Source organism: Suricata suricatta, chromosome 13, assembly GCF_006229205.1.
Source record: "Suricata suricatta isolate VVHF042 chromosome 13, meerkat_22Aug2017_6uvM2_HiC, whole genome shotgun sequence".
Taxonomy (NCBI): Eukaryota; Metazoa; Chordata; class Mammalia; order Carnivora; family Herpestidae; genus Suricata; species Suricata suricatta.
The window spans coordinates 36,096,395-36,123,201 of record NC_043712.1 but is presented as its reverse complement, the minus strand read 5'-3'; the positions used below and the strand labels follow the sequence as shown (position 1 = coordinate 36,123,201).

At 37.8% G+C, this 26,807-nt stretch overlaps 1 protein-coding gene across 1 annotated transcript in view; it reads left to right on the top strand.

Moving 5' to 3' along the window:
* The window catches only part of UNC13B (unc-13 homolog B), a 226,456-nt gene that overhangs the window by 72,544 nt on the left and 127,105 nt on the right, over window positions 1-26,807 (top strand). Inside the window, exon 7 of the mRNA XM_029920814.1 lies at window positions 6,266-6,323. Within this exon, the coding sequence (XP_029776674.1) occupies window positions 6,266-6,323 (58 nt within the window). The remainder of the gene's footprint in view (window positions 1-6,265; window positions 6,324-26,807) is intronic.

The window sequence follows — 26,807 nt, the reverse complement described above, 5'->3', positions numbered from 1 at the left end:
TACACTACTACCCATATGTATCTACTCTTGTAGGTTAAGGCCCGTTTGTTCCTAACTACTTTCAGAATTCTCTTTATCTTTGTATTTTGCCATTTTCACTGTAATATGTCGTGGCGTTGACCTATTTTTGTTGATTTTAAAGGGAGTTCTCTGTGCCTCTGGACTTGGATGTATGTGTCCTTCCCCACATTAGGGAAGTTGTCACTTGTAACGTGTTCAAATAAATCTTCTGCCCCTTTCGCTCTCTCTTCTTCTTCAGGAACTCCTATGATATGGATATTATTTTATTTCATTGAATCACTTAGGTCTCTAAATCAGTCTCCCCTTGTGGTCTAGTAATTTCTTTTCCCTCTTTTTTTCAGCTTCATAATTTTCCATAATTTTATCTCCTGTTGCACCTATTCTCTCCTCTGCTTCCATCCTCGCTGTCACTGCATCTGGTTTACTTTGCATCTCAATTACAGCATTTCTTAATTCAGCATTATAACTATTTCTTAGATCTTTGATCTCTGCAGCAATTAGGTTCTTTTCTGTCTTCCATGCCATTTTCAAGCCCAGCTATTGGTCTTATGACTGTTATTCTAAATTCTTGTTCAGATATATTGTTTATATCTTTTTTATTAAAAAATTTTAAAATGTTTTACTTATTTTTGAGAGAGAGAGAGACATACAGACAGACAGACAGACAGCGTGAGCAGGGGAGGGTCAGAGAGAGAGGGAGACAGAATTGGAAGACAGGCTCCAGGCTCTGAGCTAGCTGTCAGCACAGAGCCTGATGCGGGGCCTGAACCCATAAACTGCGAGATCATGACCTGAGCCGAAGCTGGACGCTCAACTGACTGAGCTACTAAGGCACCCCTGTTTAATCTATTTTGAGCAATTCTCTGGCTGTCATTTCTTCCTGGAATTTCTTTTGAGGATAATTCTTCTATTTCATCATTTTAGCTAGATTTGTCTTTTATGTGTTTTAGTAGCTTGGTATGTGTCCTACACCTGTGAGTACTACTGTATTAAAAAGGTTTGGTTCAGATTAAGTCATGTACCCCTGGAAACTCCGATGTTTAGCTCCTAAGTCTAAACATTTTAAGGCTGCTTGCAAAGTAGAAACTGGCTCTCTTCATATTTTTCTTTCACCAGTCCATGGTCTGGATTGGTTTCTCTTGTCCAAATACAATACCCCAGTTCCACAGTCTCTTTTTCTTTCATTTGTCTCTCTGCAGAAGGGATTTCCTTCTACTTCATTCCTACGCTGCCTGTTTTATCTCTCCAAATTTGTAAACATGCATCTCAGTCCTGTCAAGCTGTCTTCCTCCACCTGAGTCTCCAGGGAGGGTCCAAGTCAGGCCTGGGGTTCCACTTAGCTACTGTATGCCTTCTTTGGAGAAATGTCTGTTGATATCTTTTCCCTTTTTTAAAATTTATGTGTGTGTCTGTGTGTTCAGGTGTTGAGGTGTACAAGTTCTTCATATCATCATTTGCAAATATCTGTTCTTATTCAATATGTTCATTTTGTTGATTCTTTTTTTTTTTTAATTTTAAAAAATTTATTTATTTTTGAGAGACAGAGTGAAACAGAGCGTGGGTGGGGAGGGGCAGAGAGAGAAGGAGACACAGACTCTGAAGCAGGCTCCAGGCTCTGAGCAAGCATTCAGCACAGAGCCTGACGCAGGGCTCAAACCCACGAACTGTGAGATCATGACCCGAGCCAAAGTCAGACACCTGACCAACTGAGCCACCCAGGCGCCCGGTGTTTTGTTGATTCTTTCCTTTGCTGTGTAGAAGCTTTTTATTTTTATTATTTTTAAATAATAGTATTTTTAAAAAATAAGATCTTTGAACTCAGGACCTCAAGATCAAGAATCACATGCTCTAGGGGCGCCTGGGTGGCTCAGTCGGTTAAGCCTCCGACTTCAGCTCAGGTCAGATCTCACGTTTGTGGGTTCGAGCCCCCCATCAGGCTCTGTGCTGACAGCTAGCTCAGAGCCTGGAGCCTGCTTCCGGTTCTGTGTTTCCTCTCTCTACCCCTCCCTCTCTCATGCTCTGTCTCTCTCTGTATCAAAAATAAATAAAAAATAAAACATTAAAAAAAAAAAAAAAGAGTCACATGCTCTAGCAACTGGGCCAGCCAGGTGCCCCAGGAAGCTTTTTATTTTGATGTAGTCCTAATAGTTTATTTTTTCAGCAACTCTTAGAGATTCTCTTAAATTTTTCTATGTAACTAGTTTTGCCATCTTTGAATAATAACACTTTTTAATCTGTTTCTAATCCTTATACTTTTTTTATTAAAAAAATTTTTTTTAATGTTTATTTATTTTTGAGAGAGAGATACAGAGTGCAAGTTGGGTAGGGGCAGAGAGAGAGAGGAGATAAAGAATTTGAAGACAGACTCCAGGCTCTCAACTGTCAGCACAGAGCCTGACACGGGGCTCAAACCCATGAATTGTGAGATCGTGACCTGAACTGAAGTTGGATGCTCAACTGACTGAGCCACCCAGGCACCCTTATTCTTTATTTTTTTAAAGCGTTTGAATTTTTATACATATAATAACAGACTTTATTTTTTTACAGCAGTGGTAGATTTGCAGATATACTGAGCAGATAGTACATGGGGTTTCTCTATCACCTCTTCTCCACCACCTCCCTATAGATTCCCGTTATTAACACCTAGATTAGTATGATACATTTGTTACACTTAACCAATTTTTGTATTTATTATGAACTTAAAAGTTAATGTTTTATTATTTGTATTAACTAAAAATAAAACTAAAAAGCCATTTTTTAAAAGTTTGCTTTGCCTTTTTTTCTGTTTCAAGATCCCATCCAGGACACTGTGTTAAATTCAGTTACATGTCTCCTTAGGCAGCTCTTGGCTGGGTCATTTTCTCAAACTTTGCTTGTTTTTGATGCTTCCTTACTTAAAAAAATTTATTGCATAAAGCATCCAGTATAATATATTTTTTAAAGTTTATATTGAGAGCATGTGTGCAAGTAGGGGAGGGGAGGAGGGGCGTGGGAGGAGAAAGAATCCCAAGTAGTTTCTGCACTGTCATTGTAGAACCTGATGCAGGTCTCAGTCTTATGAACTGTGAGATCATGACCTGAGCCAAAATCAAGAGTTGGATGGGTAACCGATTGAGCCGCTCAGGTGCTCCCAGTATAATTTTTAATAGTTGTGGTGAAAGTGAGGAGCCTTGTCTTTTTTCTGACCATAAGGGGAATACTTAAGTCTTGAAGTATGATATTTTCTCTAGATTTTGATAGGTACTTTATCACATGAAGACAATTCTATGTTTTTATTGTCTAAGAACTTTTGTCATGAAAACATGTCTTTTCTGCATCCATTAGATTACAAAGTGTTTTTAAAAAATTTTTAATGTTTATTATTGATACAGAGAGTGTGTTAGCAGAGGAGGGTCAGAGAGGGGGGAAGACACAGAATCTGAAGCAACCTCCAAGCTCTGAGCTGTCAGCACAGAGCCCGATGTGGGGCTTGAACTCACTAACTGTGAGATCATTACCTGAGTTGAAGTCGGACACTTAACCAACTGAGCCACCCAGGCACATCCAAAGTTTTTCTTTAATATGTTTATTGTGGTGAATTATATTAATAGGTTTTCAGATATTGAACTGTCCTTGCATTTAAAGCCCACTGGGTCATGATATATGGCCATTTATATGCCAACATGCATGCATATGCACATATGTATTTATATATAACACATGGATAAATAATATGTGATGGATTTGGCTTAATCTCTTTAGAATTTTTCCATCTATATTCATGGTAAGATTGGATATAATTTTCTAGATTTGCCACCAATGTGGGGTTCAGACTCATGCCCTCCAGATGAAGAGTTGTATGCTCTACTGACTGAGCCATCCAGGTGCCTCTCTGGTTTTTGTTTTCTTTTTGTTCATAGGTATGATAGATTTTTCCTTAGCTCTGTTAATAATACTGTTATTATTTAAGTAAACTTCATGCCTACTCTGGAGCCCATCATGGGGCCTGAACTCACTGCTCTGAGATCAAGACCTGACCTGAGTCCAAAAGTCAGACCCTCAGTCAACTGATTGAGTGCCACCCAGGCACTCAGTCTCTTAATGTTATTATTAAAAATTAAAAAATATATATTTGTTTACTTTTGAGAGAGAGAGAGTGAGAGTGAGCAGAGGATGGGCAGAGAAGGGGGAGACACAGAATCTGAAGCAAGCTCTAGGCTCTGAGGTATAAGTAACAGAGCCCAATGCAGAGCTCAAACTCAGGAACTGTGAGATCATGACCTGAGCCAAAGTTGGGCACTTAACAACTGAAGGAGCCACCCAGGCACCCCATATTATTATTATTTTAAAAGTTTATATATTTATGTAGAGAGAGAGAGAGAGCGCATGTGCTTGCAAGTAGGGGAAGGGCAGAGAGGGAGAGAGAGAATCCCAGGCAGGCTCTGTGCTGTCAGTACAGAGTCTGATGCGGGACTTGATCTCACAAACCTGACCTGTGCCAAAATCAAAAGTCCAGTGCTTAGCCAATAATAATAATAATAAGAGGAGCCATTCAGGCATCCCCCTTAATATTATTAATTAAGCTTTGGTTGGTCTTCATCTTTCTGCGTTGGGCTTGGAGGAGATTCATGAAAAAGGCCTTTTGAAACGATCTACTCTCCCCTCTTAAATCTCAGTTCTTCTAGTTTAATATTTAGAGCTTTAGAATTTGAGCCTGGCTGGCTCAGTTGGTAGATCACGAGACTCGTAGTCTCAGGGTTGTGAATTCAAGTCCCATGTTGGCATGGAGCCTTTAAAAAAAATTAAAAATTAAAATTATAGAATTTTCTGTTAGATCTAGTACTGCCCACAAAATCATCATTTGTAGTGGTTCTTGTTTTTAACCAAGTCCCCTTGTTACTTTGGAGTGGTGGGTTGCTTAACCTTCAAGAATATGTGAGCATTTTTACGATTGGCAGTTTTACTGTTGTTTAAGTTGTGCCTGACTTCTGATTAATCCCTATTGGAAGCAGTAATAGCAGTATCTACCTCTGATATTTGTATCATAGTTTATTGCTTATAAAATACTTTACATATAGTAGTCTATTTATGTACAAAAGTGTTTTGTATTTTGGATCCAACTACTTGAAATGCCCTTTACCACTAATACTTCTATGTAAGTTGCCATAAACTTTTGTCTGGATTATTGCGGTAATTAGTCTTTGCCTCTTGTTCCCTGTAGTTCACTTCACACAACAGCCAGAAGGATTTTTCGAGTGGAATCAAGTCATATCTGTCTTGTGTTTAAAATTATAAATGGCTTCCCAACACACTAAAGTCCAAACTCCCTACCATATTGTACAGACTCTTTCAAGACCTTTGTACATGAGGGGTATTCAAGAATTATCTGTTGAATGAATGACTTATATGTTGGCAGTATTGGAGAGCTCTCTCTTGCCTAGTACATCAGAGCATAGTAATTAGTAGCCGAGTAAGGATGAGAACTTCAGATCTTATATTTGCAAATTGTTGGATCAAATTATGTCTTTTGAATCAAATCCTCCAGGAGGCTCTGAACCAAATTATTCTGTTTTTCAGACTATATATCTGTGTTATCTTGTTATGCCTTTCTCTTCTTGTTTTGCCTTTACAAACCCTGTCCATCCTCAAGACCTGCATTTAGTTCTTTTTTTTTTTAAACGTACTCTGTATTTTTTTTCTCAGTACTCTGTATTTTTTTTTTTTCTAGTTGTGATGGTGGTGTTGGGTTGGGGAAGCTAGAATGTAAGTGGGAAAGGAACTCTAGTACGTATTAGATGTTGCATTACCTGCTGAAATAAGTAATTTCACTCTCCACACGACCTTGTGAGGGATGAAACACTATGACATTTTTAAAGATGAGAAAACTCAGTTTTAGAGAGGTTTTCAATTCTCTCGCCCAAATGGGGAAATCTGCACATTATCCATAAGCCCCCTCTAAGGCTTTCAAGACTAAGCTTTCTACAGCTGCCTGGCAGAGCACGTGGCCTAGGTCAGAACAGCCTCCCTGCTATCCTGCTTTAGCCTGTTACATTGGGCCAGTCCCATATTTCATAGTCTGGCCTATATGTCAGGATCACACAGGGAAATCAGGCTGATCTGTTTCTGTTCAATAAAAATTTGACTCTAGTCAAATGCTAACCCTTTTTAGGTGTAGCTGTGATTGTTTTTTGTTTTGTTTGCCTTGTTTCCTGCTTTACTTGGGCCTCTTATCTGTTTTTTTTTTCTTTCTCCTTTCTGCTTCTAGTATTCTATTCAAGAAGAAAACCAGAGGAAGCCTTTGCCCACTGCTGCCGCCCAGTGTTGTAAGTGAGAAACTTGTCTCTGAATCTCCTTAATCACAGCTTTCTGTCACTTCTCCAAACATGGCTTTTTTTTTTTTTTTTTTTTTAATTGGGGAGGGTGGAGAAGTGATGTGTGTAAACAGAAGACATTCTGGAAGCACACATATTCAGGCCAATATCTCCAATGGTTATCTGACCATTAGCTTTAGGAAGAGTCCTTTGGGTTTTGTGTGGTTATCAGGTAGGGCATTGGTGCTTATCTTCTTTCTCCATTTGTAAGCTCTTTTACGCCTGGAGGAATGTTTTTTTCTCATTCTATCTCCTTTATCTGTTACTGTTCTTATATTTTTTAAATGTTTTATTTATTTTTGAGAGAGAGAGACAGAGTACGAGCAGGGGAGGGGCATAGAGAGAGGGAGAAAGAATCTATGAAGCAAGTTCCAGACTCTGAGCTGTCAGCACAGAGGCCGACATGGGGCTCGAACCCATGAACCACAAGATCATGACCCAAGCTAAAGTCGGAGGCCCAACTGGCTGAGCCACCCAGGCACCCCTGTTACTGTTCTTTAAAGCTCAGTTTAAGTATCATCATCCCTGGGAATTCTTTTTGCCATTTCCTCTCTCCCTCATGTCTTGCTTAAGTGTCTTCTCCTTTTGTCATACTCTGTGCATATATCCATGATATAACGCATTATGTATTATAATCTATGTGTATTTCTTTGACAACCCAAAGTTTTTAAAGGCATAGACATTCTTCTATTTTATATTCCTAGCATCTTTCTCAATACCTGATACATAATTTAGTTAAGCCTCAATAAAGTTTGATAAATGACTGAATGAGAGAACTTGTCATTGCACTTGAGATTAATTTACCCAGACCACAAAGATTCATTCTTAAAATGAGACCTGCATTGGCTACCTTCTCAGTTTCTTTCAAAATAGCTTGAGGAGACACTGACTTGGTGTCTATTCTTTTTCAGTTTTTCAACTGCTAGGGGTGTGTGTGTGTGTGTGTGTGTGTGTGTGTGTGTGTTGTGCTTCTTTTGTGTTACTGTAGAGTTTTTTTTTCCTGAACCAAATGCCAAACTCTTAACTGTTATTTGAAAGTGGTAGTTGTAGTAGTTATTGTAGTTATATTTCTGATAATAAAAACCATAGTAAGTAACATTATTTTGAAGTCTTACAGTATGCCAGATGCTGCTAGAAGAGCTAAAATGTACTTATTTAATCTTCACAATAACTCTAAAACACAGATTTTACCATTATCCCATTTCAGATAAATAAATCGAGGCATAAAGAGGTTGAATAATTTACCACAAATCACATAGGTAGTAAGTGCTGAAATAAAGTATGTTCTAAAACAACCTGACTCCATAGTCTGTGCTTGAAACCATTATAACCTTCATACTGTTTCCAAAAAGAAAATCCTCCATCCATGGTTTGTAAATCCATTGATTATCTTCCACTTTATAGGGTACTGTCCTGATAATAGAAAGACCAATGACAGATCTCAATGTTTTTTGTTTCTTCAAAGAAAATCTGCTATTTTTAAAACATTTATTTTATTTATTTATTTACTTATTTATTTATTTTTTTTTGCCATTTAGGACTTAGCATTTATCATACATTTGGGGTCATAGGAGACCAGAAGAATCTGAATTTAAGAGCAGTGTGTGAATTAAAGTCTATAGTTTCCAGAACTCATTGTAATGACCTAATTTTGACCTTTTTAATTTTTTAAACCTTTTTCCAGGACTGCTAATGAGATGTGAAATGGAATGATTGAGATTTCACTTCCCATTTCTTCCTGCACCCATTTGATGAAGTACAGCTGAAATGGTTAGAGAGCAAATGCCAAAAGAGCAGGAGGAAATAAAAGGCCATAAATAATCAAGTTTATTAATTTTCATATGTTTATGGGCTGATTTATTTTTCTGTGAACAGTCTGTTTCTATCTTTTTACTATTCTCTCATATTTTGTTATTTTGAAAAATTGTAAATGGAAAAGTTGAACAGTTTAATGAATACCGTTTACCCTTTACTAGATTCAGTGGTAAACATTTTGCTACATATGCTCTCACTTATCCCCACCTCTCTCTCTCTGTATATATATATATATATATATATATACACACACACAAATACACATATTTATGAATCATTTAAATATAGTCCTCAGACTTCTTGACACATCAGTATTGTATCCTCTTAGAGCTAGGACAGTCTACATAACCAAAATACTGTGATTAGAATCAAGAAATTTAATGCTGATACAATAATATCTAATATAAAGTACGTATTAAGAATTCCCCAATTGTCCTCCAAATATTTTTATAGCAGTCCCCCCCCGTATGATCCAGTCAAGAATCACGTATTTTATTTGGTTATCCTGATTCGTTAATATCCTTTAATAATCATAAAAAATAATACTGGCTTTTTTGGTTATTTATATTACTGGTCTTTCTTTTTTCAATTAGGAAATCATTTGATTCACAGTTGAAATTTTGGAAGTCTCTCCTAAGTAACTGAGAAGCAAAGATTTGTGTACAAAGATATCGATTATGAAATTATTTAAATAATAAAATTTGAAAATGACTATAAACAGTAAATGATAATAAGGTAGAATATTATGCATTTACTTAAAATTATGCTTTGAATAATAAAAAGGACAATTTTATGAAACTTTAAGTTAAAAAGTATATAAAACTGGGGCACCTGGATGGCTCACATGGAGGAACATGTGAGCGACTCGATCTGAGTTGTGAGTTCGAGCCCCATGTTGGGTATAGAGGTGACTTAAAAATAAAATCTAAAACAAAAAGGAATATAAAACTCTGTGTGTGTGTGTGTGTGTGTGTGTGTGTGTGTGTGTGTGTGTGTGTGTGTAATTTAAGGCGTATTGCTATGGATTGAATTGCACACCCCCAAAATTAATGCTTTGAGGCCCTAGGCAGGCCCTGTGTGACTTTCTTTGGAGATTGGGCCTCTGAGAAGGTGATAAAGGTTAATGAGATCATAAGAATGAGGCCTTAATCTGATAGGTCTGTACCCAAGGGCAACAGAGCTCTCTGTGTGAGGACATAGTAAGAAGCTGGCTGGCTGCTAGCCAGGAAGAGAACCTTCACTAGGAATCAAATCAGCAGACACCTTGATCTTGGACTTCCCAACCTCCAAAACTGGAATACAAATTTCTGTTGTTTAGGCCACCCATTCTATGGCATTTTGTTATGCAGGCTGAGCAGATTAAATGGAGATATTGGTTCCCAAAGGAGGTGTGCTACTGCAAACAAATACCTAAAAATGAAGAAGTGCTTTGGAATTGGGTGATGGTAAGACTTGTAATAATTTTCCCTGTGCTTACTAGAAAAAGCCAAGATTACTGTGAAGGGACTGTTGGCAGAAATAAGGAGGTTGAAGGCCATTCAGGAGTAGTCTCAGATGGGAGTAGGAACAGTTTATTGGAAACTAGAAGAAAGGCAATCCTTGTTACAAAATGACAATGAACTTGGCTAAATTGTTGTGTTTGTGGAAGAATTTATAAGAGGATTTCTAAGCAAAGTATTGAAGATGTGGCTTGGGTCTTCCTGACTGCCTATAGTAAAATGAGAGAGTAGAGAGTTGAATTGAAGAAGGAATATTAAGTAAAAAGGAACCAGAATTTTGTTCCTTAGCGTATTTGTATTGTTAAAAATGAGAAAGTTTCTTTTGAAGAGAACAATAAAAAGATCATGGGTTTGGTTTATGGAATTAACCAGCAAACTCAGCAGAAGCCAGGAGTATAAATGGGATATCAGCAGAGACACTGCCAATTTCAACTAACTGGGACAAAGAAAGAGGGAGGCAGTGAAGACTGTTAGACTTCTTGGATTCTCTAGGATCAGACCATGGTGTTATTTGGCTGTGAACATGTGCTTTTCTTGAGGAAAGGGAAGAATGACCAGGATGGTGATTGATTCAGAGATTATCAGTGCTGCCAGTCCCAGCACAGGCCCAATGGGCAATGAATGCGGTTTCCTTCAGTTTCAGAGAGAGAGAGAGAGAGAGAGCGAGAGCGCGCGAGCGCGCGAGTGAGCGCGCAAGCAAGCAAGCAATGAAGAGAGCCATGGGTCAGGGCCATCCTGTAGAGCTGTCAGAATGATGCTACCACCCCGGTGGGCCTGGAAGTTGGGACGTCAAATCAAAGAGAGTTATTCTACAACCTTAAGATCTAATATAATTTGCCTTGCTAGGGTTTGGACTTACTTGGGACCCATTGCCTGTTCCATTTTTCCTTTTTCTTGTAGAATGGGAATCTCTCTCTTATACATGCCCCGTCATTGTATTTTGGGAACACATAACTTGTTTGGTTTCACAGATTCATAGCTGGAGAGGAGTTTTGCCTCAGGATGAATTATACCTGGAGTCTGATTCATATCTAATTAGTTGATATTAAAATGATACTGTGGACTTTAGAGTTGGAGTTAAGACCTGTGGAGCTGATGGGATGGAAAAATGTATTTTGCATGCAATAGAGACATGAATTTGGGGGGCCACAGGTGGAATGCTATGGGCTGAATTGTGTTCCCCCAATGTGATTGTATTTGGAGAACATGTGAGAAGGTGTTAAATGAAATCATTGGGGGGACCTCAATCTAATAGGGCTGATCCTCTTTTGAAAAGAGGAAGAGACACTAGAGCTCTCTCTGCTGAGGACATAGCAAACACGTGGCCATTTGCAAGGTAGGACAGCTCTTACTAGAAATGACACCTGCCAGAACCTTGATCTTCAACTTTTCAGCTTCCAGAAACTGTGAGAAAGTGTTTCTGCTGTTTAAGCACCTAGCCTATGATATTTTGTTATGGCAGCCCAAGCAGATTAATACATGTATATAAATGTATTTATACAATTAAGGCAAAAATATCTGGAAATAGAAGCACCAGAATATTAATCAAATTTGTTTCTGATATGGGGGATTGACTTTTTTTATTCTTTTAGTTTTAATCTAAAAGAAATCAATATGTAGTTCCAAATGAAATTCCAGGCGGTCATTTTGAAGGTTTCAGAAACTTACTATAACATTTATATGGTACTATTTTTTTTCTTCTTCTACTAATTCAGTATAATTAATACACAGTATTAGTTTCAGGTATACAGTGTAGTGATTCAGCAATCCTGTATAATATTCAGTGCTCATCACAATAAGTGTATTTTTAATGCCCTTTACGTGTTTCACCTTTTCCCCTACCTCCACCTCTCTGGTAACCACCAGCTTCTCCTCTGTATTTAAGAATCTGTTTTTTGTTTGTCTCTTTTTCTTTGTTTTGTTTGTTAAATTCTGCTTCTGAGTGAAATTGTATGGTATTTTTCTTTGTCTGGCTTTCTTCACTCAGCATTATATCCTCTAGATCCATCCATGTTAATGCATATGGAAAGATTTCATTCTTTTTTAATGGCTAATATCCCATTATGTATGTATACCACATCTCCTCTACTCATCTATGGGATTATGACTTAAAAATTATTTTTAATGTTTATTTTTGAGAGAGAGACAGAGGGAGGGAGGGAAGCACAGAATCTAAAGCAGGCTTCAGGCTCTGAGCTGTCAGCACAGACTCTGATGTGGGCTTTGAATCCCTGAACTGCAAGATTCTGAGCCAAAGTCAAATGCTTAACTGAGTTACCCAGGCACCCCTGAGATTATGATTTTCTAATTTCCTTTTTGGATCTTACATTTTCTAAGTATATTTAAAATACACCATCATTTTTAATTTTTATTTATTTTATTTATTTTTGAGACAGAGAGATAGTGTGAGCAGGGGAGGGTCAGAGAGAGAGGAGACATAGAATCAGAAGCAGGCTTCAGGCTCTGAGCTGTCAGCACACAGCCTGACGTGGGGCTCGAACCAGTGAACCGTGAGATCATGACCTGAGCTGAAGCCGGACGCTCAACCTACTGAGCCACCCAGGCGCCCCTACCATCATTTTTAAAAAAGTAATCCTTGCATCCAGCATGGGGTTTGAACTCATGACCCCAAGATCAGGAGACATATACTCTGACTAAGCTAGCCAGGTACCCCCAACAATGTGCTACTTTTTTAGTATATGTACTGCTGAGGCAAGCACCAGTGTGCTACTTTTAATAGTTAAAATTTATTAAGAAGAATAATGGAATAATTGAGTCCATATTCTAGATCTGGGTTTGCTGCTATCTCTGAGTGACTTTGGAAGTCTTTTTACTTTCTACTTCAGTTTCTTGATGTAAAGAAGGGAAGAGTTGGGGCCCCTGGGTGGCTTAGTCGGTTAAGCCTCCGACTTCGGCTCAGGTCAGATCTCACGTTCATGGGTTCGAGCCCCGCGTCAGGCTCTGTGCTGACAGCTAGCTCAGAGCCTGGAGCCTGCTTCCATGTCTGTGTCTCCTTCTCTCTCTCTGCCCCTCCCCCTCATGCTCTGTCTCTCTCTGTATCAAAAAATAAATAAAACATTAAAAAAAATTAAAAAAAAAAAAAGAAGGGAAGAGTTGGTCTAAATGGTCCCTAGGTTTCTTTTAGCTGTCATATCCTGTGACCCTATAATTTCCTAGTCCTGAGATACCTTCACATGGATGGTCCTCCACTACCCTTTCTTTTAGTGGAGATACTTGTGAGGTATCTTCAGAATATTTTCAGAAATGACTGGATTGCTCCTCTAAAGAAACCCTTAGTCTTAGCTTTGATTTGAACATTTCTCTGGTCCCAATTATTTGGATATATTCTTTAAAGTGATAGAATTCTTTAGAAATATTGGGATGAACTATATACTTCCCAGTGTTTTTTTTTGGGGCAAACCTTTCTGATGGTGGATTTAATATCCAGTAATACCATTCTGCATTCACTTTTATCTTAGGATGTTTTAGTCTCCTTTGGTAACTGATATATGTAGATATATTATAAGGTAATTATTATAGACCTATCTTTTTTATCCTATTATTTCCAGTTCAAGCAACTAGGCTGTCTTGTGCCCACTACTTCATGGACAGATATGGAAGGCAAAGAGCAGAAAAATGGTCTTCTTTAGTTTCCTAAAGCATATGACTTCTGGAGAATGTGCAAAATGTTTTAGATGAATATTATGGGAGGAAGGAGAGCTTCGCTGTGATCTGCCTATTCCTGACTAAGGAGAGACTCCCTTGACTTGAGTGACAAAGAGATGCAAGGAAGATGACAGATAGTCACCGGACTAGGCATATTGGGACTTCACCTTAGATTCTGGGTCTTCTTCAATTTTGGGTTAGAGTACTGGTGAACAGTAGGACCCCAAAGAGGGAATGGCTCGGGGTGCTTGACTGGCTCTGTTGGCGGAACATGCGACTCTTGATTTCAGAGTCATGAATTTAAGCCCCCAAGTTGGGCATAGAGTTTACATTAAAAAAAAGAAAAAAAAAAGAAAGAAAAGAAAAGAAATGGCTCAGTGCTGTGTCTAGGCAGATGGGCCATCACTGAGATTTCTGTGCTCCAGTAAGTTGCACATGGTGTGAATGAGTCCTGGGCTCTCTAGAAGTAGCAAAGTTTGATTCTGGTCCTTGTAGAGCCACGTGGGCAGGATTAAGAGAAGTCTTAGAAGTATTCTCTGGGGGTGATGCCTGGATGGCTCAGTCTGTTAAGTGTCCGACTTCGGCTCAGGTCATGATCTCATGGCTTGTGGGTTTTAGCCCTACATCAGACTCTGTGCTGACAGCTCAGAGCCTGGATCCTGCTTCAGATCTCCCTCTCTCTGTACCTCTTCTGCTTGCACTCTGTCTCTCTCAAAAATAAATAAACATTAAAAAACTTAAAAAAAAAAAAAGTGTTCTCTGTGTACCAATGACCAAGAACAGGAGAAGATCTAGCATATTTCAATGAATGCCAGTAGACAAAGACTGTGCAGTCGCTTAACTGTAGTGCTTTATTTTCATACTAAGTCAGTTTTTAGGATTGGTGGCAGATATCATCAGTTGCATGTTTTTTGCATGCTTGAACCTCATGCTTGCTTTTGTAGGTCTTACATGCATAGCAGCTTTTTCATATTTGAGTAATTTTTGCTCAATTTATTGAGAGATTCTGAAGCTGTGCAATTTGGTCTGCATATTAGATACAAATCTCATGTGCAACAAATGGTATAATGTGAATATTTACCTTAGTCACAGGGCTAAACATAATAGGAAGTTGGTGGAGAGATGAATGGGTTTATTCCTTTTCCAAATGTATTTAAATTTTCTAAGGTATTCAAACTTCATTCTTTAGTAAGGATAGTTCTACCTGTGTTTTGTTGAAGAATGAAGCAGCACACCATGTTGCCACACAAAACAGTCTTAGGACTACTAAATTCTACAACTTTGTGCTATTTTCAATTTTCATACATGTCTGGCTGTTACAGGCCCTCCCTCCTCTTTCCGTTTATATTATCAATGATGGTTTTACTGGCTGCAATTGAGAAGTGAATCAAAAGTGATTTAGTATCTGGCAAGGATTTGATGAGATGATTACTCACATATTCTGCTAGGATGTCTAAATTAGCACAACCTTTCTAACTCAGTAATTTCACTTCTAGGAGATATTCAAGGAAAGTAAGTTGCAAAAGAACATTTATGTTTTTTAGATTTTAATTACAGTAGAGAAAAAATGTAAAAATATTAAAAGAATGGGTAATTGTGGCATTGTTTGAGACACAGGAGACATTTATGTGAATAAGTTTTAAAATATAGGAGCCTTAGGTTATCTAAAAAATAAATGGTCTACACGTAAGCATAGGAAAAAAACTCCCAAGGAAATACAGCTCTGATAGTGGCTCTGAGTGGTAGGATTATAGGAAAGTTTTATTTTTATTTCTTTTTGTATTTGTGGATTTTCTCCAAATGCATTTTGTGTATGATAATTACAGAAACAATAAATATTAAAAAATGGCCCCAGTAGACAACGGCAGGGGCAAGTCATGTAGATTTACTTTTTCAGTTTGGATTTGAGACTTGATTGAATAAAAGTTTGTTGTTGAGGTTGACACAGTTTAGTTTAATAATACTAGAGATTTCTTGATTGAGAGTTTTAAAGTTTCAATGTCTCTTTTATTGGTGATATGCCTAAGTTCTCTCCTAATCAATTACTATATCTGAAATAAAGTTTGGGGTCTGTTATTTTTATTTGTATTAGGACCTCGAAGATAGTTTGAAGTTTTGAGATACAGCCCACCATTGCTGTGTTTCAGAGATTTCTGATAGTCTATGAAAGGTGTGTTTCACTGGTCTTGTTACAATGTTGATTATAAATAGTGACTTACCATATTATAAACCCAAATTCCCTGAGAATTAATCAGTCTTCTAAATTAGTAAAATAGGGCATAGCTCAACATATTGTTTAAAATTTTTCTTGGAGTATGATTCAGAAGACTTGGCTTAGTCACATCCATAAATACCACTGACCAAACATTGAGAAGTATTGTCAGTTAATACACAGGCTGGCCGCCAAGTTGTGACATCTTACTTGGCTAGCACTAACTGCAAAAGGATTTTCCCCCCAGCATATCCAAAAGAGACATGCTTGTATAAAATAACTTTCCCTTAAACTCTTTTGTGTTATATTAACTGATCTATTATGCTGTTGATTCTTTGACAGGAAGCTAAAGGTGTTCAGTGCTTCCCACTACGGTTAAGCCATCATGTCTGACATGCAGTATACTTAGTCTGTACTACAGTCATGTAATTCTCTTATATACTCCTTTTGTTCTTGGTTTCCATCTGAAATGGTCTACTACCATGCTATGCCTTTTTTCTAATATTCTACCTTCGGGGGAGGCAGAGAAATGGGCCATTCTATACGTGTAACCAGTTATTCCCCATCTGGAGGATTAGATTCCTGTGTGCTATACAGATGGTAGTATAATTCCTTGACCAAAATCAACCAAACACAAGACTCTGGGCAGATACTGCCAATGCTGCTCTTAATACTATTTCTCCACCTTCAATAAACAAGACTAACTTTAAGATTATGGATGTATTATGGTTGCCTCCTGATAAGGGCCAGGGCTTGTTTTCCCAGTCAGGAGATGGTGGATTGTAGTTGCCAGGGACTTCTATCTGTTTCTGAATGGAATCCCCTTCTTCTATTTTGGACCCACTTCATGCCAGAAGGAGTGGACCCAATTGGCAAGCACTTACGTCATCAAAGTATGATCATACAGAGTAGACTATGAGACATTACTACAGTGTATTATTTATTTTTTAATGTTTATCTTACATTTTTGAGAGGGAAGCAAAAAGAGAGGAAGAGCGAGAAACCCAAGCAGGCTCTGTGCTAACAGCTTGGGGCTTGATCTCACAAACCATGAGATCATGACCTGAGCCAAAAACAAGTTGGTTGCTTAACCAACTAAGCCACCCAGGCACCCCATCACCCCACTTTTATACCAGAGGACACCAACTTGAGAGGATCTTGCATTTCCTTATCCTCAGAACTAATCATCTTGCACAGCTCCAGATAAAAAGGAAGCTTGACTGGCATCAGATCCTTTGGCCTGTTCTCCAGTAATTTTATTACTATTTCTACATGAGGATAGCCACCATGCTGACAGTCCCTGCCTATCAGGAGATCTAATTCTTAGAGAACTTTGTGGCCTCACAGTCTGAACTAGGACTAGCATCCTTGTAGGAGCATATACTGGATAAATCCATTTTCTAATAGTGCCATGAAAAGATCTAGAATCCCTCACTGTAACTTTTGAAGGGACAGAAAACAGCCTGTCCTTTATATCCTTTTGTAGTGCCATGTTTCTATTGCATGACAGGCACCTTCAAATCATTAGCACCACCTACTAAGACTTTTGATAGCCGTCTTAAACAGTGCCCTGCCCTGAAATTGGATGATGGGTATTCAAGATAGTCCTGGGAGACCCGAGAGATTATTGAACTCTTATATCCCAGATTTAGTTACAAATATGTCCTCTCCTCAAAACCATAATACTTGCGCTGTTCATTTAAATTCAAGGCCTCTTAAGTGGGCTATGTAGTCCCTGTACCAGCTGGCTTTTAGCTCCATACAATGTAGTGTGACCTCATAAAAGAAATGTTTTAGTTCCTTAACTTTTCTAGTCACTTTTTATCATAATGTGGCTTCATACCATTAATTTTGAGGGTTCTGTTCAGTGCCCTCAATGTCAAAATTTAGTCTCCTTTCAAGTCATTTGTGATTAAAAGTTGTGCAAAGTATTGCTTTCCTTGTTATAAAGGATGTAAAGAATGTATTGCTTTCCTTGTTATAAATCTTGGTGGCCCCTTTGCATGGTATTGTGAAGAAAGCAGACCAGAGGTTTTTTTTGGTTTTGTTTTGTTTTGTTTTGCTTTTGTTTTTTAAAATCAGGTCTTCCCAGGAGTTATCTTCTTTTGTGTCACTTTTTTCTAGGAAGTGGGTGAACTGGGGATAAAACCTTGGTCTGTTTGTTTCTTAAGGTCCATGTTCTTTTCACTCTACCCTGCTTTGATGGCAAAATCTTCTAGGATATAATTTGTTCAGAAAAATATGCGTTTCTTATTTGCCTTTTGTGTTATTTTTAAAATCACTTATTAAATAGAAAACATGCATAATACACAAATTTTAAAATATTAGAGAGAATACAGTATAAAGTCCCCCTTCTATTTCTATACCCAGATACTTGGGTCCTCTCCCCCAAAGCAGTCATCATAAGCAGTTTCTTACGAATCATTTGAGAGGTTTTACACTTGTCCAAACATGTGTGTATATATCAGAGATACCTTTTGATTATTTTTTCCATTCTTTGACTTGGTCTTAGAGTATTAAACATTACAGTAAAATGTTCAAAGCTGATTATATTTCAGATTTGACTATCCTTTCATCAATGTTCCTTTTGGGTTCTTACTATGTTTTAAAAATTTATTGAAGTTATAGGGAATAGATTATTTCTTGAGTTGCTTCCCATGACAAGGGTCTGTTTCCCTGAAGTCCTGGCTTAAATACACTAGGAATGTTTCCTCTTGTCCTCATTCATCCTGCTAGATTGAGCTTCACACGCTTGTTACTAAGTTAAGAAATTATGGCAGGTTATATCCAGATAATGTGTTAGAATTCAAAATTTGTGAGGAAGGTTTGTGGTTACTTTGCAGGGTGTGTGAAGAATTGTTGTTTCCCTGTCCCAACATACTAAATTAGTCCCCTTTTAGGTCTAAACTTAAAAAAAAAAACAAAAACAAAAAAACGAAACAAAACAAAAAAACCAAAACCCTAGACATGCATGTAACGGTCTTCAGTGTAAAAAATTTTAAAGTTGAGAAATGTATACGATAGAAAGTGATAGTTCTCTGAAATACTTCCCTCTGTAGTCTACTTCAAGATAACTACTTTTCATAGTTTGGTGTGTATTCTTCCAACATCTCTTCTTCTCTTCTCTTTTTAAATCTTTATTTATTTTGAAAAAGAGTGTGTGCGAGTTGGGGGGCACAAAAAGAGAGGGAGACAGAATCCCAAGCAGGCTCCATGCTGTCAGCGTGGAGCCAGACGCAGGGCTTGATCTCAGGCACTGTGAGATCATGACCTGAGCCAAAATCAAGAGTCAGACGCTTAACTGACTGAACCATCCAGGCGCCCCTAACTCTTGAAACATCTTAATTTTTGTTTTGTTATAAGATGTTTGTTTATTTTGAAAGGGAGAAAGCACAAGAGGGGGAGGGGCAGAGAGAAAAGAGGGAGAGAGACGGAGAAAGAGAATATCCCAGCAGGCTCCATCCTGTCAGCACAGAGCTTGACTCAGAGCCTGAACTCCCAAACCCTGAGATTGATTTAAGCCGAAATCAAGAGTTGGTTGTTTAACTGACTGCACCACCCAGGCACCCCTTAATTTTTTTTTTAAAAAGAAGTTAAAAAATTTAAAATGTTTGTTTTTTAGAGAGATAGACATAGCATGAGGAGGGGAGGGACTGAGAGAGAGGGAGACATAATATCTGAAGGAGACTCCAGTTTCTGGGCTGTCAGCACAGAGTATGATGTGGGGCTCAAACTTACAAACTGGGATCATGACCTGAGCCGAAGTAGGACACTTAACCAGCTGAGCCACCCAGGCACCCCGAAATATAAGTTAAGTTTTAATTTTGCAGTATTTGACTATGTCAAGGAATGCTTGTAACATATTTGAGTTTTGGAGAGGAATAATGGAAATAATACCCATGAGCCCACCACCCATCATTATCTTTTAGTAGAGTTTAATGTACTCTAAAGGTTTTCTTAGAGTTTCCTTCACTTCCTAAGTGATAGGATTTTTCCCCCACTAGACTGGTGAATTGCAGGAGTCAGAACATAGTATTCTATTTCTTTTGGAATCTGTTCAGTTATATCTCACTGTCTGATGTGTCAGGTCCCAAAGAGTGAAGCCTGGTTTTTGGTCTCTGCAAGACCTCAGCCCATGTGGATTTTTAGGGAATGGCTTTTCTGGAGAAAAAACAAGAAAAATGATTATTATTGAAAAAGAGTATAATTTGCAGTGTTTGGAAAGGAGCATTAAAATTTTTTTAAAAACATTCATTTCTTATTGAGACAGACAAACAGAGCGTGAGTGGGGGATAGGCAGAGAGAGAGGGAGATGAATCTGAAGCCGGCTCCAGGCTCTGAGCTGTTAGCACAGAGCCCAGCATGGGACTTGAACCTACAGACGGTGAGATCACGACCTGAGCCGAAGGTGGGTGCTTAACTGACTGAGCTACCCAGGCACCCTGGGAGTATGCTTTTTTTGTGGGATCAAAAATTGACTCTCTTCACAGTGTGTCAATTTCCTAGGCTGCTTCTGTAATTAAGAATGATTTAGACTCATAATCAGGTAACTGATATGTGATATTGGCAATAACGAAACCCCTATCAGTTGTATTGTAAGGTAATTTGTAAGCATTAAAGTGTTCATGTTTATTCTTAGTAGAAATAAAGAATTTTTAGCAGATACCAGGCAGCGTGAGAATTGTGCTTTTCTTAACTTTTCTTGTGAAACTGGGAAATTCCAGGCAGAAAAGAAACTCAAAGCTTCTGCATACAAGTATATCTATTACATCTTTTTGTGTCTTCCTCTCCAAAGGCTTCTATATTTTCCTGGAATAGTCTTGTTTTTAATGAGTAGATACTTAGCAAAACTTTATTCACAGCCCAGCCAAACCTGATCTCCAGATAGTAAGGAGCAGAGAATGGCTAATGAGTAGATACTTAGACCAGAGAATATATTTTGGGGTTCATAGAAGAAGGGCAGGAGGATTAATGGGATGATGGACGAGGAATCAGAAGATCTAGCTCATAATCTACAGCTCAGAAGAGGACAGGTGCAGTAATCTTGAGTATATTACATGTGTGATGATACCCAGGTGTATAGCAGTGCCCTGGAAATAGAGGAAAGTTTTCCGGTGTCAGAGGAATAAGCAAATAGTTGAGAATACAATAAAGTTTGTTCAAGAAGCCTTTCCAGAGAGATGAGTTTAGAGATGATATTTAAGGAGCTAATTAAAATGTTGACTGAAAGGGAAGATTATTCATAGTAGGATAAATTAAAAGTATGGGGAGAGGATTAAAAAGATGGCAAATTATATACTGACCATATTGGCTTAGAGAAAGTAGAGTGATACCAAGTTGTACTTTCTACTCTGCAGAAGGAAATGAGTCCCTCTGTTGTTTTCTTCAAAGAGTCTTCACAGAAGAAAATACACAGAGTTGGACTAGTTTGACAGATTCACTCCTTTGAGAGCCCTTTCTTACTTTAGGAACCTAGTGTGTCTTATCACCTGTTACACTCTCTTCTTTCTAATTTGTTGAAGGATTGAAAGCTTTGTGCAACTTAAAATTTTGGTGGCTTATGACTGTAGACCTCTTACTATGAGCAATGGAAGCAGAAGAGCAAATGTTGCATCCCTAATTATTTCCATTTATTGATCTAGGACCACATGCCCTTCAGGATAATAGAATTGCTTGACTAGCTGGACTCTACCCTGAAGATTCTCCCACTTCATCAGTTTCCTCTATATTCCCCTTCTCATTTCTAAAATCTCAGAAGGCAGAGATCTTTCTTTGCCATCTTTTCTTCCACCACTTACCACATTTGAGTATCCTGTTCTGGCTTTTGCATTAAAGTATCCTAATCATGTTGGTGTTAGCTAGATAGCTGATTCTTGGTTACCTTGAACCTAGGACCTCTTCCTTTCCCTTTCATTTTTTAAAGGAACTACATGCATAAATTTCATTTTTGTATCAAAAGATGCAGGGTATGCTATGAAAAACATTTTTTCCCTCAACCCTATCTTTTAGTTACTCAGTTTCTGCCTCAAGACCGCCACTATTGCCATTTATTGTGGATTTCTCTAAAAGAGTTTATACATTAACAAACATAATATACTTAAAGTCCCTCTCACAAAAAGTAGTATGCTTTGCAGAGTGTCACCTTGCCTTTTTTTCCACTTCATATATTTAATATATACTACATGTATGGAACCAGTCCCTATTAATGGACATTTTAAAAAATGAGGTGAAATTAATTTATAAAATTAACCATTTTATAGTGTATAATTCAGTGACATTTAGTATATTCACAGTACTATGTAATCATTACCTCTATATAATTCCGAAACATTTTCATCACTCCTAAAGGAGACCCTGTATTCATTAAGCAGTCAGTCAGTCCCCATTCTTCCCCCACTTCTAGGTGCTGGCAGTCACTAATCTACTTTCTGCCTTTATGGATTTACCTATTTTGGATATTTCATATAAACAGAATTATACAATATATGACCTTTTGTGACTGCCCTCTTCTGTTAGCATAATACTTTCAAGGTTCATCTATGTTGTAGGATGTATCAGGATATCCTTCCTTATTTTGCTTATTTTTATTTATTTTTAAATTTGATTTCAGGAATCACACACAAGGATGACATGCAAATTTGTGAAACAATCCATCTTTTAAAAATTTGGGAGCGCCTGGGTGCTTCAGTCGGTTAAGTGACGGGCTCTTGAATTCAGCTCAGGTCATGATCCCACAGTTCCTGGGATTGAACCTTGCATCAGGCTCTGTGCTGACAGTGCGGAGCCTGCCTGGGATTCTTTTTCTCTCCTCCTCCCCAACTCACACTCTCTCTCTCAAAATAAATATACATTAAAAAATTGATTCCAGTATAATTAACATTAGTTATATTAGCTTCAGGTGTACAATATAGTGATTCAACAATCCTATACATTACTCATCACACTAAATATACTCCTAGTCCCCATCACCTATTTCACCCATCTCCCTCAATCCCCACCTCTCCTTTGGTAACTACTAGTTTGTTCTCTTTCAGAGTCTGTTTTGTCTCCTTTTTTCTTTGTTAGAATATCCTTCCTTTTTAAGGCTGAATACTTGGGGGCACCTGAGTGGCTCAGTTGGTCAAGCGTCCAGCTTCCGCTCAGGTCATGATCTCATGGTTCGGTTGGTGGGTTCACGCCCCACGTTGGGCTCTGTGCTGACACAGAGCATGGAACCTGTTTGGATTCTGTGTCTCCCTCTGGGCTCCTCTCCTGCTGGCGCTCTGTCTCTCTCTCTCTCAAAAATAAACATTAAAAAAAACCAACTGTTTAAGGCCGAATAATTGTATGAGTATACCGCATTTTGTTTATTCATTCATCAATTGATGGACATTAGATTGTTTTTAACTTTTAGCTGTTACTAACAGCTGCTGTGAATGAGTGTTAAAAGTATTTGAATACCTATTTGTGATTCTTGTGGGTATCTACCTAGAATTGGAATTGCTATTAAAGGACGTTTAAGTTGCTTCTGATACAGGCTGTTACAATGCTAAAGTTGATATTTTACATGCATAATTTTTTTAAAGTTTATTTTTGAGAGAAAGAGAGCATGAACAGGGGAGGGGCAGAGAGTGGGACAGAGGATTCGAAGCAGGCTCTGTGCTGTTAGCAGAGAGCCCAATGCAGGACTCAAACTCATGAACTGTGAGATCATGACCTGAAACGAAGTTCAGTGCTCAACCGACTGAGCCACCCAGGCACCCCATGTATAATTTCATGCATGTATATGTATTGGGTTATAGCCAGTAGTGTGCCTTTAACAATACATATAACATTTTGGAACATTTTGCAGAATTGTCTTCTATAGAGGCTGTACTATTTTCACCCCTCCTAGCAAAGTACGAGACTGCTTTTTTCTCCCTTGGCCTTAAAGTATAGCCAGCCTTCCTACAAATCATATTTCAGAGAGCACAATGAAAACAGCAATAAGTGATCATTCTTGTGCCTTGATTGACTCAGTCTCCTTCCTGCTTAGCCTGTCTTCCCCTATCTACCATCCTGGTCTTTTATTTCTGACTTCCTATTTTGGCTCTTAATAAGTGGGCCCTCCTCTTTGTTTGGTGTGCTGTTAAAACTTCCTTCTCCGGTTTATCAACCTGGCTTTCTGCTTATATTTTAATTTTGGATAATTTCTTTCCGCTTATTTCCAATAGTAATACCTTGAAAGTAGAGAGGAAAGTGTTGAGGTGGCTGAGAAGAAACAAATGGTTAAGAATGGTGTTTAGTTTGGTCAGGAGGTCTTTTCAGAAGAGATGAGTTCAGAGATGACTTTTGAAGAAGCTAATTGGAATGTATTGATTGAAAAGAAAGATAGTCATAGTAGGATAAAAGAGAATTATGAAGCGAGGATTTAAAAGGTAGTCCACTCCACTCTCTCAGTCCTGGCCAGTAACTGGCTGGAACATCCCCCCTGGGTAGTGGGAGTAAAGGATGAGTCACTTGACAGTTTTGCAACCTTTAGTCCAGGACTAGGACTCTCAGAATCAGGAAAATATATGGGCTATAGACTCCATAGAGTGTACAGAGAATCTTATTTTAGTAATAGGGCAGTGCAGTGAGTCTAGGACTTCTGTCAGTAAGAGTGGGTGCTGAGTTTTACACTGTACATGTGGTATCTGTATCAGCAGTTGATACTGATGATTATAGGTGTTGGCAAACTAACAAAGAAAGGAGAAATTGTAACAATATGGTTTGGCTGATAAAAATAATGTTAATTGTAGTCTTCTGACTCATTTATTTCTATTCTGTCTTTATCCAGAAAGAATTTGTGGTGGGTAATTGCAGTTATTAACATCAACTTATTATCATTTCTGTTCAATTACTATGGCATGCAATTATGTATGTTAAAAATGTCAGATTAATGCATTCAAGTTTCAGTTGAGCCTGGCTGGCTTAGGCAGTACAGCATGCAACTCTTGATCTTGGGGTTGTGAATTTGAGCTCTATGTTGGGTGTAGAGATTACTTAAAAAATAAAATCTTAAAAAAAAAGTTTCATTTGATTGTAGTACTTAAGTGCCTAACCTGGGCACAGTACTTGTTATATGTATACAACAGTCTGTTATTCTGTAAAAGCATGATCATCTTATAGTTTCTTATTATTGATTTCATTGGTTCAGTGTGGTAAGAAATGAATTTGGTTAAACATGATTAACAGAAACATTGTAGAGATGAACAATTGTTAGAATTATTCATTGCACAAACAAGTATTGGACACCTGTTCCTCATGCTAAGAACCGTGCTAGGCACTGGGCGTCTAGAGATGAAAGTCTTTGACCTTATTAGTGAGCTCAAGTCAAGAGAGGAAAATACATTTACTACCATGTAATTACGTGAAAGTAGAGGAAAACAACTGGATACGATTTTTGGATGGTTAGGAAAGGCTTCTCAGAGAAGATAATACCTAAATTGAAAACAATTTAAAAGTCAACAGAAGTCTGTAGATTACATAATGGTTCACTCTTTGCATTGTATGTTCTATGGGTTTTGGCAAATGTATAATGACACATACTCTAATAATATGATACAGAATAGTTTCTTTTCCCTAAACTTCTCCTATGCTCTACCTGTTGATCCTTCCTTCCTTTAAAACCTCTGGCATAAATTAAGTTTTGAAAGATGAGTAGGAGTCAGTTAAGAAGAAGAAAAGAGTTTGTGGTACTAAGACGCTAACATAAAAAAGCATGACTTATAAGCATGTTGAAAATTCTGGATGATTTAAGGGGATAAGAGTAGGGCAGGATCAGAAATGAGGCATAGAGTCTTCGTATCTTTCAGGATTTGAAAGTTGTAGCGAGCTATATTTTATCTGAAGACAATGAGGAGCCTTTGAAGACTTGAGGGGAATGAAACAATCAGATGGTGGTGATTGTAGTCATAAACCCAGTTTGTGTGATGCATTAACAAATCTGTTGTAGACAATACAGAGATACACAACTTCATAAAACAGGTGTTTAGTTTAATGAATTCGTATAAGATAGGCCAAAAATAGAACTTTGTCAGGCATCCTAGAAAGCTCTCCATAAGCCCCTTCTCAGTCATGATTTTCTTCTCCCTAAAAGTTACTACTCTACCAACCTTTATGATAATGATTTTCTTGCTTTATATTTTATCACTCAAGTGCACATCACTAAACATAAGAATTTTGTTTTTGCCTGTGTTGTCTTTTTTGATATCTCTTACAGTTCTTTTTTAATCTGTGGGTTCCTTCTCCATCTCTTAATTTTTTCCTTCCAGTTTTTTATTGAAGCGGCAAAGCCATTTAATTACATGACTTTGTTTGACTTGTAATTTTCCATATTATAAATTTTGCTTAATATACTTCCATAGCATAGTTTCCTCTTCTGATCTTTATATTTTTTGGTAACTTGGTAGTTGAACTGCAAGATTGATCAAATTCAAATTTGATATATTTCATTTGAAATGTACAATTGAAAGTTACTCCCCTATTGATGGATGGTATTTGGCTTTTCCCCAGATTTTTGCTATTAAAGCAGGGCTAGAGTTAGCAACATTGTACAGATGTGTTTTGTGTACCTTTATATACCTTTCCTTCATAGTTAATTAACATGTATGATTGTTTGATATTTTGGTCTTCAGGCCATAAATTTTATGAGTAAGAGAAATGCTTATCTGTGTATTCCCAGTAGCTTTGCTCAATAAATACTAGTTGAATTAGTGCATTTCTGTTAAGCCGAATTATTGGATTAAGGGATATACACATTTTAAGTTTTGGTAGATATTGTCAAGCTATACTCTAGAAAGTTTATACCTATTTATATTTCTGCTGCTGATACTCATATTCTCACATCCAGCCACAATGCCTCTTTCCCCCTCCTCCTTCCCCTGTTCCCCTCTATCTTTTGATCCTTTTCTTCTACAAGCATTTTTAAAGTTAATTTATAGTAATCTCTACACCGAGTGTGGGGTTCAAACTCATGACCCCAAGATTAAGAGACACATGCACCTCTGACTGAGCCAGCCAGGTACCTTACAAACATTTTTTGATACTTTCTTAGTTCTGTTCTAGATGCTTAGGATATATCAGGAAGCAAAACACACAAAGATCCTGGGTGGGAGGAGACAGACAGTAAATATAATGAATAAAGAAATTATATGGGATTTGGAGAGTGGACCAACTAAAGTAGATGGTTCAAGGTAATTGGGAACAATAGAATTGAAGTTGTAGTAATTATAAATAAGGTGG